General features: G+C 40.9%; 2 protein-coding genes across 2 annotated transcripts in view; both read left to right on the plus strand.

The window, feature by feature from the left end:
* Positions 1–17,104, plus strand: part of LOC306872608 (glutamate receptor ionotropic, NMDA 2B-like) — a gene marked incomplete at both ends in the record, with an annotated part of 113,846 nt that overhangs the window by 66,261 nt on the left and 30,481 nt on the right. The window contains 2 exons of the mRNA XM_079421234.1: positions 421–691; positions 1,211–1,403. Coding sequence (XP_079277360.1) covers positions 421–691; positions 1,211–1,403 — 464 coding nt within the window. The remainder of the gene's footprint in view (positions 1–420; positions 692–1,210; positions 1,404–17,104) is intronic.
* Positions 3,185–10,079, plus strand: LOC306872607 (uncharacterized protein). Its single transcript, XM_079421233.1, has 2 exons — positions 3,185–3,237; positions 3,467–10,079. The coding sequence occupies exon 2, from the start codon at positions 3,663–3,665 to the stop codon at positions 9,543–9,545; it is 5,883 nt and encodes a 1,960-aa protein (XP_079277359.1). The 5' UTR covers positions 3,185–3,237; positions 3,467–3,662; the 3' UTR covers positions 9,546–10,079.

Genomic DNA, 17,104 nt, shown 5'->3' on the forward strand with positions numbered 1-17,104 from the left:
TTCACCACACTTGCTTACTTTTTTATCTAATTTTTTCATTTCAAATTTGGACATATCCCACCTGTACACACATAATTGTCTGTTTTGTACATTGCCTATTTGGATATTTGTATTATTCTTTATTATCTGTGTCCTGTCCTGTTGCTGTCTCTCTGTTGCACTGTGGAGCGTCTTTCACTATAACAAATTCCTCGTATGTGTAAACATACTTGGCCAATAAAGCTCATTCTGATTCTGATTCTGAAATAAAAATGTAGCTTTCTCTTTCTCTCTGTCGTTGTCTTTTTGCCAGTTTTCTTTTTAAATTCTCTCTTCTCTTTATATCTAAAGAACAAAAGCAACAATAGCTGGAGGCAGTAGGAGGGTGTTACAGGACATGCTGTTTTTTCATCTTCCTTTGTCTGTTTTGCCTTCATCCAGATCCGGAGTACTGTCGAGAACAGTTTTGTTGGCTGGGAGCTGGAAGAGGTGCTGCTGTTGGACATGTCAGTAGATGATGGTGACTCAAAGATCCAGAACCAGATGAAGAAGCTCCAAAGTCCTGTTATACTACTGTACTGCACTAAAGAAGAAGCCATGACCATTTTCGAGGTGGCACATTCTGTCGGCCTCACTGGTTATGGTTACACCTGGATCGTACCATCTCTTGTGACAGGGGATGCAGATAATGTACCCAGCGTCTTTCCAACAGGTAAGAAGAAATATAAATTATATATATATAGTTTATAAAGTTATGTATGTATAATTTATATTGTATAAATATTACAATACAATTTTCTTCAAAATAAAATTCTCGCTTAATTTAGTGTTGCATGCTATTTCTTAATTTACTAGCAATTTTTGACTGAAAATAGATTCTACGCCATTTTTGTCAGTGTATCGAAATATTTCAGATGATTTAGTTTTAGTTGATTATCTTGTGACTAAATTGTTTCGAATTTTCATTTTTGATTACTGGCCATCAATATTTAGCAGCTTGTCAGTATTGGCCGGAATTTGAAATGACATAAAATTTAATATAAGTATTTTATATCATAATGTTATTATTATTATTATTATTATATCTATAATATGTAGAAGTGTTGTTATTGTTAACTAAAACCACAGCTGTAACTATTAAAAATAGTTTTCGATATATAAAAGTCTGAAATAAAATAAAATATTTATAAAAACTAGATGATTTACTGAATTTACACTTCCTTTGTCTCAGGCTTGATCTCTGTTTCCTACGATGAGTGGGACTATGGACTGGAGGCTCGAGTGCGTGATGCTGTAGCCATAATCGCCATGGCATCTTCCACAATGATGCTGGATCGGGGTCCTCACATGCTGCTTAAGTCTGGATGCCACGGCACACCTGAGAAGAAAGGCAGCAAGTCAGGAAACCCCAACGAAGTGCTGAGGTGAGTCAGGCTTAGCGGGGTGCCCAGGTTCAAACACTGACATCTGGGGTCTGCAATCATACACGTACACAGGCAGCCTTGCCAGCATACACACACTCGCAACACCTGCTCAGGAGGTTTTCCGAACTAATGGAGTGTTTTGAAAAGGGTAAAGAGCCCTAGACAGGTGCACAAACATACTGTACACGCATACATACATACACACCATGGTTGCTTTTAGATGCTGAAGGTACTGTAGGAGACAGAACTTTACATTACCACTTGCATTAATGGAAAATCCATCAATACAGTACTTTGGGATAATGGATTTATTTTCATGATAATATTTTTATCCATGATTTTATTGGTTATTTGACAAAAGTTTGGGGTCAGTAAGTTTTATTCATTTTTTATTCAGTAAAGTATCAGTAAAGTAACATTTATATTGTTTATATTGTATATGCTATTATTTTGCAGCCTCTATTCATAAAAAAAAAACTCAAAAAGAACATGGTTTCCAAGCATTTTCAGCATTAATAATAAGAAATGTTTTTTGAGCAGCAAATCAGCATATTAGATTGATTTCTGAAGGATCATGTGACATCGAAGATGCAGAAAATTCAACTGTACCACCCACCACAGGAACAAATGACATTTAAAAGTATATTTAAATAGAAAACATTCATTATAATTTATTGTAATTTTTCACAATATTATTGTTTTTTACTGCATTTTTGATCAAAAAAGTGCAGCTTTGGTGAGCGTAAGAGACTTCTTTCATAAACATTTAAAAAAAAATCTTACCATCTCCAAAGTTTTGAATGTTGGTATATATTACTGAAATGTAAACTTGTTTTGGATATTTCTGTTTTTACCCATTTAAGTTTTGGTTTAGTCAGCTTTCAATGAACTATTATGCTAAAACATCATCTTGTGTTAAAAATATATTAATATATAGTTTCATTTAAAAATCAATTTAATAAAATTATCAGAATCATTTTTTATCAATATTGATGATACTGGCCATTATTGGTAAAAAAATAAAAATAAAATCCCTTATTATGCTACTTTAAAGGTTCTAATTTTGTGTACACCATATAAAACACAAAGCTATGCATTTTGAACACTTGGTAGAAAATATATGCTTAAATAATTAATCACAGATTGTGATCCAAAGGTACAAGGTGGTCCAAATGAACGTGGGTACATCTGGGTATTTTAAATTCAGCAAGATTTGAGAAAGTAAATGATGGGAACACAATGAAAGGTTGGAGTTGTACTGCTGCGTCACTGTAAAATTAATCAGCTATTAGTCAGCTATTTCTATCTTTTGCTGTAGTGTGTCAGTAGGAAATATCAGTTTACATTTCCAAACATTCATTTTGCTATTAATTGTAATAATCCAGTGAGATTTTTGTCTAACAACAGCCAGTGCTCCACACAGAGATCTGATCTGATCATCATCCAGTCTGTCTGGAGTGACATGAAGAAACACAACAAACTGAGACAGACTCAATCCAGAAGAACTGTGGCAATGTCTGCAAGACGCTTCAAGAAACCTACCTGCAAAGCTCCCTGAAAAGCTATGCACAAGTGCACCAAGGGCAAAAGCTGCTTTAAACACAATGGGTGGTCACACCAAATGTTGATTGTTGATAGTTAAAACTTTTAACAGTACTGTGCAAAAGGCTCAAGTGATGTGAACATGGACAGAGCATGTACAGCGAGTGTTCGTTAAGACCACGCCCCTTTTCTGACATGTTGCGACATGCCCTGGCTTGTAGAGAACGGCTGTCAGTTTCAGTTTCAGTTAAGCTAATCTTCGCATAGTGTTCGTGTGCGTCAGTGACCACCAGTAAGTTGAAACTTTATCATATAGATAAGTTATATTAGTAATTTATGTTAATGTTTATAGTCAGTGACAGCCTTTATATCTGTTGTATGTGTAACTTAGAGGTTATTCTCATTGTAGTTACGTTTCAGGACATGTTTAGCACTATTTATTTAAGTGACTAGAGATAGTTATTCAGTTAACTAAATTGTGTTTATGTAAGTAATATTGATGTTTATTTCCTTTCATTTAGAACACACCTTCACTGTAAAGTGTATGAGAAATAGTGCCTGTGCATCTGTATTTTTGAAGTATATTTATTAAAACCATTCAACGACTATCCCTGACTTCCGTGTCCTGACTAGACACTCCATATTGTTGACAAATTTCCTTAACCAGTAGATCTCCATTACAATTTATGGTCCTTCGAGCCGGATAGTGTCAATGATATGGCAACCAGTAAAGAAGGACTCAGCCTCCCTGTTTCACCGGTGCGCCCCAAACGCTCAGTGCAACGCCCAAGATATCTGGATGATTTTTTAGTCGAATATCCAGATCAGCATAGCTTAGCGCAGATGCACAGGCACGAAGAGGAGAGGGCGCTACGCAGTCCTGCTAGAAGCATATCCACAATGTCACCAATGCATCATGCAAATGAAGCCATTGTTCATCAAGCTTTGGAGACAGCGCGGCAACAGAGTGAAACGGCTAAGAAACAAACAGAGCTTTTGGAGTTTCTCCTGCAGCATCATTCCCCTCGGACCTCAGCTCAGTCGTCAAGGAGGTCATCACGGCATCAGACCCCAGTACGCCAACTCTACCCAGACAGAGGAGGTGAACCACAGCCTTCGCCAGCCCTTGTTCCTCACCACCACAGAACTGAGGATAACCCAAGCGTAGCTACAGATCTAACCCCTCAGCTAGAACAAATGACACTTCCTCCGTCTCTCAGCCGAGTCACTCAACCCCCTCAGAATACGCTCGATCCATGCTATGACGTTCAAGCTATCAAGCAGGAATCTGATCATGATCCATCAGCTCACCTTCAGCCCAGCCATCCCAGAGAGTCAACCCAGGGTCTACAGCCATCAGTAGGCTTGTTAAGAAATGCCACATCATATAGCTCACTCTCGTCCTACCCTATATCGGGTAATTGTAAGCCCAATGCAGCTGCACTCGGCAGCCAACACGAGAAAGGTAGGGAACCTCAGTTGGGAAATACACATCTGGTGCCACCTGAGCTTCATACTGCACATCTCTCACATGTGGCTCCTCCCAGATCGCTACATGTAAATCCAGATTTCGATCAGATGATGCCTCTACCCATGCACCAGTCAATACATCAGCCTCCTTATGTACCCCAACCTTTCTACCAAGGGAACCCAGCCATGCTGGCCCATTATCCATCCGCCGGGTATCAGCATACACCCCCCAATATAGAAGGCCCAACATTTCCTGATTTTACCAAGGAGGATAGAGCTCAATATGTGGAGCTACGTCTTTCCCTTAGCACACTCCTTCATCCTTCTCAGTCCGAGCATTACAAGTATGCCATCTTGCTGAAGCATGTCAAGGTGCCACATGCACATCGCCTAGTGCTAGCTCATGCAGAGTCTAGTATGCCCTACTCTGAAGCTCTGAAAGCACTGGATGAACGCTACGGACGTCCATATCAGTTTGTGCTGAAGGAGATAGAGGACATGGAACGCCTACCCCCCATCCGAGATGATAGGGCTCTTGATGAGTTCTCCATCAGAGTGCAGTCGCTTGTCGGGATGCTGAAAGCTCTCCGAGGTGAAGGCCATGAGGAACTCCACTGCGGCTCCAATGTGAAGCGCCTTCTAAGCAGGCTCCCCAAGCACCAGCAAGAGAGATTTCGTCGTCAACAGTTTAGGAAGCACCCGGATAAACTGAAGCTAACGCTCACGGACTTTTCAGAGTGGCTGAAGGCAGAAGTCAGATGCCTGGACATTGAGCCCTCACTTCAAGCTCACAGTGAAAGGGATAAAAGAGAATTTAAGCAGCAGAAGTCCAAGGTTAAGATTACTACGGTTATGCATGGGACAGACAGTTCCAGTAACCATCCATCAGACACGCCCTCTCAAGCAGCTCATTCTATGCGAACCCAAGGGAAGGGTAAGATATACTGCCCTTACTGTGAGGCAGAACACTACCTCAGCCAATGTGAGAGCTTCGCTAAACTTACCAAAGCAGAGATGGTGGATTGGATTAAAGTTAAGAGGAGGTGCTGGAGATGCGGACGGTCTCACCTGGCCTCTGCTTGTGACCTCAAGAAGCCGTGTCGCCTTTGTAAGTCGAAACACCTCTCTGTCCTTCACGAGGTCAACCAGAGGAGTGGGAACGAGCCCACCATCACATCGACAGCAGAAACTCACTACCTGGATCAGCCAAATAGATATAGCCAGGTGCTGTTAAAGATTGTCAGAGTCAATTTGCAATACCAGGATAAAGTGCTTGACACGTATGCAGTGCTGGATGATGGCTCTGAGAGAACCATCCTGCTTTCGTCTGCAGCACGCCACCTAGGAGTACAGGGTCAAGTAGAAGACCTCACACTCCGTACTATCCGCCAAGACATCAAGATACTGTCAGGCTCACGTGTGTCCTTTACGATCACTCCAGCTTCCCAACCAACAAAGAGGTTCTCCATTCAAGGCGCATTCACAGGTGAACACCTAGGCCTCTCTCAGTACAGCTACCCAATTACCCAGCTCCAGAGAAGATATCGTCATCTACGAGGTCTGGTAATCCCACCCATCGATGGAGCTCAGCCAACCCTCCTGATTGGATCGGATAATGCTGATCTGATCGTTCCGATTGAGCCAGTGCATCTTGGTCCCCCTGGTGGTCCTGCAGCAGTCAAGACTAAGCTCGGTTGGACACTCCAAGGTCCAGCGAAATACCTGCAGCAACAGCTTCCCACCACACAGTGCTTGTTCACAGTTTCCTCCCCTTCTGCTGAGCTGTTCAGTCAAGTTGAACGGTTGTGGCAATTAGATACACTGCCTTTCAAAAGTGAGAAGTTGGTGACCAGATCCAGACAGGACAAGTACTCAGTGGACCTATTAGAGGCTGAGACCATCCGTGTAGAAGTAAACGGAGTGCATCGGTACGCTACACCCCTTCTACGAGTCCCAAACATGCCCAAGCTGAAAGTTTCAAAGGAAGTTGTGATGAAGAACCTGCGAAACACAGAGAAGAGGTTAGCACAAAACCCACTGCGGACATCTACCTACCAGGAGGAGATCAAGAAACTGGAGATTGCTGGGTACGCCACCAAGATTGACTCCGGCGAGGTGGACTCATCCGAGGAGTCGTGGTTCCTGCCCCACCACATGGTCAGACACAATGGCAAGGAACGGATTGTTTTCAACTGCAGCTTCCAGCTTGGCAGACAAAGTTTGAATAACTACCTCCTTCCTGGTCCAGCCTTAGGAGCCTCACTCCTTGGAGTCCTCCTGCGCTTCAGGGAGCATCGAGTTGCAGTAAGTGGAGACATTAAAGGGATGTTTCACCAGGTCCGCCTGCTGGACAGAGACAAGCCCTTGCTGAGGTTCCTTTGGAGGGATCTAAAAACGGACAAACAACCATCAGTGTACCAGTGGGAGGTTCTGCCGTTCGGGACGACGTGCAGTCCCTGCTGCGCGATCTTTGCTCTTCAGAAACACATCAGTGAGTCAAGTCAACCAGGAGAAGATGTCCGCCACAGTGTAGAACAGTGCTTCTACGTAGACAACTGCCTGCAGAGTCTACCCACCATAGTAGAAGCCAGTAACCTTGTGACGAAGCTTAGAACCCTTCTAGCTGCAGGTGGTTTCGATATTCGTCAGTGGGCCAGTAACCAGCCAGAGGTGATTCGCAACTTGCCTAATGAGGCCAAGTCTGACAGCAGCGAAAGATGGGTTTCTCAGACACATGGTGAAGCTCAAGAAATGACGCTAGGCCTCAGTTGGCACTTCATGGAGGACACACTCCATTACAGGCATCGCCCGGTTTCCCCAAGCCAGACTACCATGCGAAATATCTATAAGATACTAGCAAGCCAATATGATCCCCTAGGTCATATCCTGCCTTTCACCACAAGGGCCAAAGTTTTGGTCCAGAGACTGTGGGCCAAAGACCGCGACTGGGATGACCCAAACTTACCGGTCGACCTCCTGCAAGCCTGGACTTTATGGGAAGAAGAGCTCCCTCAGCTCCCAACAGTTAGTCTCTCCCGGAGCTACTTCCCACTAGACGTGGATGTAAGTGCCATCACCCTCGAGCTTCATGTATTCTGTGATGCATCAGAGTCCGCCTACGGGTCAGTTGCTTACCTACGCGGTGAAGATCCACATGGCCAAGTCCATGTAGCCTTTGTGCTGGCACGTTCAAGAGTGGCACCGAAGAAACAACAGTCAATGCCACGCCTTGAGCTCTGTGCCGCCCTTACAGGAGCTCAGCTTGCCCAGATGATCCAGCGAGAGCTCACCCTTAAGTTGAGGGACACAGTGCTGTGGTCTGACTCCACCACAGTGCTTGCCTGGATACAGTCGGAGTCCTGCAGATACAAGGTGTTTGTAGGGACTCGTGTATCTGAGATTCAGGAGCTGACGAATCACCAGTCATGGAGGTATGTGGACACACAGAATAACCCCGCGGATGCTATCACCAGAGGGATGACACTATCCAACCTAGCCAAGCCAAACCAATTCAGTCAAGGTCCTGCTTTCCTTCGGCTACCACGTGAGAGTTGGTCAGCCACAACTTCTTTCGTGGAGGTCCCAGATGAGTCAGAGATGAAGAGGTCTACGTTCTGTGGCATTATGTCAGCCATTACTGCACCAGAGATCCCCGCCGCTGAAGACCACTCTACCTTTGAAGATCTCCTTGAGGCAACGAGTAGGTCACTACATGGGGCGGCCTCCCAGTCAAGCGCCCTCAGTGCAGATGACTACGCAGAAGCAGAACTCAGAATCCTTCAGAGAGCACAATATGATAGCTTTCCAGACGAAGTCAAGTGCCTACAAACAGGGAAAGCACTTCCATCCAGCAGTCGGCTCTTGTCACTTGCTCCAGAGTACGATGTCTCTAAGGGCCTTATCCGAGTAGGTGGTAGGTTGCGCCGTTCTACTGGTCTGGAAGAATATGTCGTACACCCAATTGTGCTAGAACCTAAGCACCATATTACCAAACTTATCATACGACAGTATGACAACAAGTTACTCCATTCTGGATCGGAGAGGGTCTTTGCAGAGCTCCGGCGCAAGTTTTGGATCCTCCAAGGCCGAGAAGCTGTACGTCGTCATCAGAGATCCTGCCCGGAGTGCCAGAAATGGAGAGCAAAGCCTGCTATTCCTAAGATGGCAGATCTGCCCCTTTGTCGTCTCCGCCTCCTGAAGCCTCCATTTTATTCAACAGGAGTAGATTGCTTTGGCCCGTTCCAGGTCAAGCGTGGTCGGAGTACGGAAAAGAGATGGGGAATAGTTTTTAAGTGTATGACCACCAGGTGCGTTCACTTAGATGTGCTGCCCAAAATGGATACCGACTCGTTCCTTATGTCACTCAGAAGGTTCGTGGCTAGACGGGGAACACCCTTCGAGCTTCTCTCTGACTGTGGGACCAACTTCCGCGGAGGGGAGCACGAGCTCAAGGCAAGTTTTGAGGCCATGTGTGAAGAGCTGCAGACCAAGTTGGCTAAGCACCAGATCCGTTTCCAGTTCAACCCACCAAATGCACCTCACTTTGGTGGAGCCTGGGAGCGGGAAGTCAGATCTATTAAGGCTGCACTCTATGTTACTCTGGGAGCACAGACAGTGACCGAAGAAGTCTTGCAGACAGTTCTGATTGAGGTAGAGGGAATCCTTAACTCCAAGCCATTGGGATATGTGTCGACAGATGTAGCTGATGTGGATCCCGTAACCCCCAACTACCTCCTCATGGGGCGGCCCGACTCTTCGCTTCCTCAAGTGGTGTACCCTGAGTCTGAGATTCTCAGTCGGAGAAGATGGCGGCACAGTCAGGTGTTAGCTGACCAGTTTTGGACCCATTTCATACGGAACTACTTGCCTTTCTTGCAATCAAGGCAGAAATGGGTAAAGGACACAGAGAACCTCACTGTGGGTACAGTGGTGATGGTAATTGACCAAAGGTTACCTCGTGCATTGTGGCCCGTGGGACGAGTCACGAAGATCATTAGGAGTGTCGATAGTAAAGTGAGGACTGCTGAGGTGCAGGTAGACGAGAGGACCTACACCAGACCAGTGGCCAAGCTCATTGAGCTGCCGGCCATCCCGGAGAATGCCTCGACAACAGCTCCTGTGGATAGTTGAGCCTTTCCAGGAGATAATTCACACCGTGAATTATGGGGCGGCTGTGCAAAAGGCTCAAGTGATGTGAACATGGACAGAGCATGTACAGCGAGTGTTCGTTAAGACCACGCCCCTTTTCTGACATGTTGCGACATGCCCTGGCTTGTAGAGAACGGCTGTCAGTTTCAGTTTCAGTTAAGCTAATCTTCGCATAGTGTTCGTGTGCGTCAGTGACCACCAGTAAGTTGAAACTTTATCATATAGATAAGTTATATTAGTAATTTATGTTAATGTTTATAGTCAGTGACAGCCTTTATATCTGTTGTATGTGTAACTTAGAGGTTATTCTCATTGTAGTTACGTTTCAGGACATGTTTAGCACTATTTATTTAAGTGACTAGAGATAGTTATTCAGTTAACTAAATTGTGTTTATGTAAGTAATATTGATGTTTATTTCCTTTCATTTAGAACACACCTTCACTGTAAAGTGTATGAGAAATAGTGCCTGTGCATCTGTATTTTTGAAGTATATTTATTAAAACCATTCAACGACTATCCCTGACTTCCGTGTCCTGACTAGACACTCCATATTGTTGACAAATTTCCTTAACCAGTAGATCTCCATTACAAGTACTGTAGCTTTGTAGGTAGGTTTCTTGAAGGTACAATTCTCTCTATTAACAAACTGATATGATTTTTGCCTCCATAAACTCTTAATTTGCTGCTTATTAAAGTTAGTAAGGTAGTTGTTAAGTTTAGGTAAGGGTAGGACTAGCGATGTAGAATATGGTCATGCAGAATATGTGCTTTATAAGTTCTAATAAACAGCCAATATGTTAATAATAGGCATGCTAATAAGCAGCATGTAAATAGAGAGAATTGGTCCCTATACTAAAGGTGTGTTACTACCAAGGGACATCTGATGATGCATCTCACCTGACCATTTGTGATTGGATCAGCCGATCTGGACCTAATACCTGGTGTAAAGCGAGTCCTAGCAGCATTCTATTATAGCCATACAGTACTTGTAACACCTCCTGCAGAAAGAACGAGCGAGAGTGACAAATGGATAACAAAAGAGAAAAAGAGAGTACATTATTGGTAGTGTGGGTCTGCTGTAGCTCCTCGCTGAAGCGTCTGGCACAGAGCACCTTTCACTTTTCTTTCCCCATTATGTCTCCTCTGACATTCAGCCCACGCCCACGTGTCTGTACCAGCCCGGCTGTTATTTTCATTTTAGAAACATAAATATCCATCGTAATACAAAATTGAGCTTTTCATCTGAACTGCTCTGTTCTCTCTTGTACTGTTATTTGACATTTAGTATTGAGGGGCATTGATTCCTAAGTATTAATTAGCGTTTAGGCTTGGTCACACTCTCTTTTAGCCAGTCATTTGATCTGCTGGTGAGGAGTTAATTGAATGCTCGAGGCAGAGCAGGATTAGGAAGCCGAATGGAACAACAGTGGGAGCCCGGTCTCTCTCTCTCACGCTCTCTCTCTTTCTGCGTCTAGTTTTCCCTCTTTCTTTCTGTCTGCATGTCCCCTCCCTTGATTAACTCTAGGCATATGCAAACACGGCAAAGGAGGATAATTGTAACATTTTGCGGTTTTTGCTCATTGATCGTTTAGACTAAAGTTTACAATTTTGCCACAAACATTATTGACCTATCAGCAATCATTACCTGTGTCAATTAAATCTATTACCTAATCAAACTGGATTGCATTGCACACCAGTGCGGTGTTAGATTCACTCGCCTAGACTCAGTAATTGCAGACTCTCTAATTCGTCTTTTAATGTAATAAACTTTAAACCCCAGAGACAATCTTGAAATGCAACTGTAACAAATTAAAATCTACCTCTCATCCAGACTTTAATATGAACAGTTGTGGCACACGTATGCTGGGTTCCCTCGGTGTATTCATCACGTGCCAATTTCAGCAGAACAGACGCTGGACTCACCTTTCCTCTTGTTTAGAGGAGGCTGTTATAGTTGTGTACTGTATCCTGTACAGTATAGGTCATTGCAAGTTTTTTATAATATTATATGAGGCCCAAAAATCAGAATCATAAAGGACTTTATTGCCTTATAGTGTGTTTACACACACAAGGAATTTGTCTTGGTGACACGAGCTTCCAGTGCAGACATACATATATCATACATAAAATAAAATTAAATATAACACTAATGAAAAAAAAAACTACATTTAAAATGATAAATTATTTAATTTATTTTAAACATAATTACGACAGTAAAAATAAAAACTGCACTAGAATTTTAACCAATAGATGTCAAAATGAAATTTTTTGTCATAATTTACTCACCATTGATCATATTGTTCCAAAACGGTATGACTAAACCTGCATATCGATCTTTCCACAATTTATATTTTTACCAAATATTAAGCAGCACAACTGTTTTCAACATAATAACAGCTACTTGAGCAGCAAATCAGCAAATTAGAATAATTTCTGAAGGATCATGTGACACTGAAGACTGTATGGTGCTGAAAATTCAGCTTTGCATCACAGAAATAAATTATGTTGTAAAATATATAAATTATAAAACATATGGTAATAATATTTCACAATATTACTGTTTTTGATCAAATAAATGTAGCCTTGTTGGGCATAAGAGACTTTCTAAAACATTACAAAATCTTAATGACCCCAAACCCTTGAAGGGTAGTTTTTTTATTGTTTTTTTTACACTAATTTTTGTTTACAGTTATTCCTGCTCTACCTACACTTTCTTCATTCATCTCTTTTCTTCTATGGCTTCTTTCTATTTACTTCCATCTGATTAGTTTTAGGCCAAAGATTCATGCTTTATTTTAAGGTCCAATTCTCGATATTAACACACCATTAACTGGGGAATAGGTCCCTAAACTAAAGTGTTACCGATTCTTTCTTCTCTTCCTTTTGAACCCTTACTTTATACAGATGTCTGTGTGAAGTGTTTGAGGGGTGGTTAGCAGGGAACCATTCAACATTCCTCCAATTGCTTAATTTTGCAGTCTTTGAAAACACTTTAAAATATTCAATGCTAAATTTGGAAGCTGTTTTCTAAGGCATGAATGTAAAAGAGCACTTAATTCCAGCGCTTAGCTTGGACTTGAACCAGTCAAGAACACATTGCATACAAATGCGGCATCGATCATTAATGAAACACAATAGTTACAGTTTGACTTAAACATTAAATTAAACATTTATAATGTTTCTGGAAGTGCATGTAGCCAGGAGAGCATGTTATGAAGACATATAGCTGTGTTGTTGCAAAAAGCTTTGTTTGTTTAGATGAAGGAAACAAGTAATTAAGTGGAAAAAAACACTTTTATGTTATTTGTGAATGGTGGATTTACAACAATTACCCAGCGGGCATAGTATCTGGTAGAACAAGATGGTTGTATTTGTGTAATTAGGCAGATGTGTTAGACTAGCCTTTACAGTCGCTGAAGTGGATTTTTGAATTGGATGATGAGAAGATAAGGACACTAATATCTTATGAACACTGGAGAACACAAAAAAGATGGAGAAAAAGTAGCCGTAAATACAAAATGGAGAAAACTGTTTTGTTTAGAGTCCTCTGGGAGTGCAGGTTCACCTGCAGTGCACACTTGGGACCTCACATATGCGTGCACACACACACACACACTTGAAGATTTTGAATGACAGCGTTATGAGGTGGGCTGAATGAGAAGCACTGGACCCTGTAACCCCTCGAGGACTCTAATGATCCGTTTCCACTATAATGGAGACGATTTAAATGGCATTCCAAGATTCTATATTATCATTCTGGAACACCCACCATGCTCTGCGGTGGATCTGTCAGCGGTGATGGAGGGCTTTTCAGCTGGATGGGTCATGATCTGTGATGGTTAAGGGCCTGAGACAGCCTCAAGGGCTTCCTCTGAAGGTCAGCTGAAGGTTTTGGCATCTTTGTGGAAGGTTAGATGATATACATGTACCCTATAAAGGTTGAGAGCGAGATTAAATGAGGTTACATGTACTTATCTCAGATAAATTGATTGCAAGGACATGTGTGGGTTATTCTTGCGGAAAAAAAATAATTTATTTGAATTGTGCTTGAATTTTAATCATTAATTTAATGTTTAATGGTTCTATTGTTCTGAATCTTGATTTTTTTTTTATTGTTGTGAAGAATTTTATAGATATTTTGAATCCATATAAAATATCATTAGCTCATTGATGTTCTAAATTCCTTTAGCATTTTTCATCCTACTGATTTCCAAGTTCTTATTTTGTTTTTAACATGTATTTGAAATAGATGCAGCCTCTTATTATTGTCAAATGTATTGAATTTGAATGAGGTTGAAAGTTACTGAATTATATGCCTTTTAAATAATTATAATTAATATATTACATAGTAAACAATTCAGTGAAATTTACAGTAAAAAGCAACTGTAGTTTTACAGACTAAAATTTAATTTACAGTAAAACACTTCATAAAATAAAATAATGTTAATATAGAAAATTACAAAAATATATTGAAAAAAATCTTTAAAATGTACTGACAACCACCTTATGAACTGACAAGCCACATTATGAATCAAAGTTTATCACAAGTAACTTTTAAATAAATACTAATGTCTTAATAATAGAAGGCTCGCAGGGTCATACACACAAATAAAAAAAAACATCATGGTAATGAACAAGAAACAAAAGTGAAGTGCCACAGAGAATTCAGGGGAGCATTAATTTGCGTTTTTCACTGTAAATTATAGGGTTACTTGTTCTTTTTTAACTTACAAAAGCTGTAAATTTAAGTGTATTGTACATTAAATCTCCCATTAGATGTATTACAATTTTTCACTGTCTGAGGAAACTTAGCTTTATCCAATTAACAGGTTTTTACAGTAGCATTTTTTTACAGCCATACATGCATACATTTTACATGTGTACACTTATAAACTAATTTCATATATAAAATATTTTTATTTAGAATTGTTATATTATAAATGTCTATTGTCTAAAATGTGTATGTATTTAGTTTGATTCTTTTGGTATTGACTTAAACATATACAGTATATTGTCTCCCCAATATTGAAAATATTACATTCTTGCTTGTTTGTTGGGGTGTGTGTGTGTGTGTGTGTTATATTGTGTTTTCCCTCGCATGTGTGATTGTGTGGCTTGTCTCTCTGATGCTTTGACTCCTCCGAGGTGCTTAAGGCTTGTGAAGCTGCCAGGCTTTTATTCTCCACTTCAGTTAATTGTAGCCCCTCAGGCTGCCGCTCTCAGGTTCACTGGGTGGCCAGTAGACCTGATGCCCAGAAAGTTTAATAAGGTGGTTGTGGACGTTTTTATTATGCTTTTGGGCATTGCTGAAAGACGCTGACAATAACTCTTCAGAAGTAGGTCAAGATATCAGTTATACGCTGGTGAACCCCTTCAGTCTTGCAAGCTGTCTTTCTCTCTCTGTCTATCTCTCCATTCTCTGCTCACTGTCACACACTTCCTTTCTGTCTCCATTTATTGTTTGCTTTCTCACACTTATAGAATACAAAATACAAAATGAACAGTTTCAGCCTTTTCAAAATATTTGGCTTTAAAGCTTTAACGCATGCAGCTCAATTCCCAAAGGTGTGTTTGTGTGCCTTTACACAGAGCGGAAGTGTGTGTGTGTGTGTGTGTGTGTATCAGTGTGTGTTTTAGTGTGTGAGTGTTGGTGGTGTATCGGTGTGTTACAAGGCCCACAGGCTTCCCTGGGGAAGGGGTTTGATCATTACATGGTGTCCTGTGTAAGTAAAGGTAATTAATCTGTGGTTCACCCAGGAGCCTCTAACTTGCTTTAATTAAAAGTGCATACATAAACACACAAACGCACTTTTAGAAAAACCTATATACACTTCCCCAGCCCACATCCACTTTCATGTATATAGATCGCACTGAGGGTGGCTCTTAATACGAGATACGAGACCAAAGTGTGATTCAAACTGTGTTCGGTTAATCTGAAATCCTGTTTAGGTTAACTAATATCATGATGTCATAACACCTCATGCGTTATAAATCCTCTGCAGATTATTGTTGCCTCTGTGTTGATGATGCATTAAAATAATCCAGTGCTGGTGGGCAAACACTGTAATTACTTCTAGACTCATAACAGCCATGCCTGCCTCCCTCTAGACCAGTAACGTTTGGTGGTCTTCTGAAATGAGAAGACAAAGCCCCCTCTTGGCGGGACTTTTAGTCAAATGTACTGTAAATTCATGCTACATTTGATGTTTACGAAGTTGAAGGCAAATGAAACACCATTTACCTGACATTATCAACAAACTAGTTCCATAATATTTTTGTATGTTTTTTATATTAAAGGTATAGTCCACATAAAAATGAAACTTCTGTCATGATTTACTCACCCTGAAGTTGATTCAAACCTGTATGAATTTCTTTCAGATGTTGAACACAAAATATTTTGAAGAATTTGTGTAACCAAACAGTTGAAGGTAGCCATTGACTTCCATAGTATGGAAAAGAAATACTATGCAAGTCAATGGCTACCGTCAACTGTATGGGTTACACACATACTTCAGAATATCTTTTTTGTGTGTTCAACAGAAGAAGAAAACATACAGGTTTGGAGGGTGAGTAAATGATGACAGACGTTTCACAGTTTACTCAAAATTAACACGGTCATAACTTACTCTCTTCAGTTTACTTTTTCAAACACTCTCCATATGCATTAATTTGTACTTCAGTAAATGGTAAAAGAATTTTAATTTCTGAGCGAACTGTTCTTAATAAACATGCTTTTTATTAAAACCAAGTCATATGAAGTCTCATTAAAATGTGTTGATGCTTTTTGTATTACTTCAAAAGCTATTTTAGAATTTTAAAGTAAAAATCATATTTGATGCGTCATTTATTTGTTATTATTAATAGTCACATTATTTTCAGATCATTAGTCATCTAATCCTCTATAAACACAGTTGGTGTCATGAAGGTTGCCGACACGGAGGCGCAGTATTAAATTAACTGAGCTGAGTACTCACGAAAAAACGCCTCAGTCACAGATCATTTAAAGTAATTTGAAGTTTGGATGTGGCCATGAGTAGCGATGTCGGAGTGGGTGAATTGTTTACCTCATAATTAGTCCATCCAATTCCAACGGTTTGACCCTGACAGGCCAATTTGTGCACTGTTTGCGAACATGATGAGCTGGCGTTTTCCCATTGACAGAATATTTGGTCAATCATATCACACATTCAAATTTCTTTTGTCCAATCACATTGCACCTTCTATATATCATTTACTTTAAACTGAAGATCATATACTCACCCTTATGTAACTTGCATGACCTTTTTCATAAAAAAAAATAAATTCAAATTCAGCTGCAGTTTTGCTGTTGAATTCAAAATCAAGTTTGAACCTGGGTCCACCTACACATTACAGAGAAACTGTACCACTAGCCATGGACGTCTTATGTAAAGAACAGTTTTTTTTTCTTTGGTCATGCCTTATCTCGCCCAGGGCACCAAGTGATCCCATCAAAAACAATATATGTAAGACACCCATGTGCTCAGGGGAGGCAAAAGGCACATTGCATCCTTCTGAAACT

This window comes from Barbus barbus (genome assembly GCF_936440315.1).
Source record: "Barbus barbus genome assembly, chromosome: 7".
Classification (NCBI taxonomy): Eukaryota; Metazoa; Chordata; class Actinopteri; order Cypriniformes; family Cyprinidae; genus Barbus; species Barbus barbus.

What these genes read in the sequence shown, in the direction of transcription:
- LOC306872607 (XM_079421233.1), top strand. Translation starts at nt 3,663, where the DNA reads ATGGCAACCAGTAAAGAAGGACTCAGCCTCCCTGTTTCACCGGTGCGC.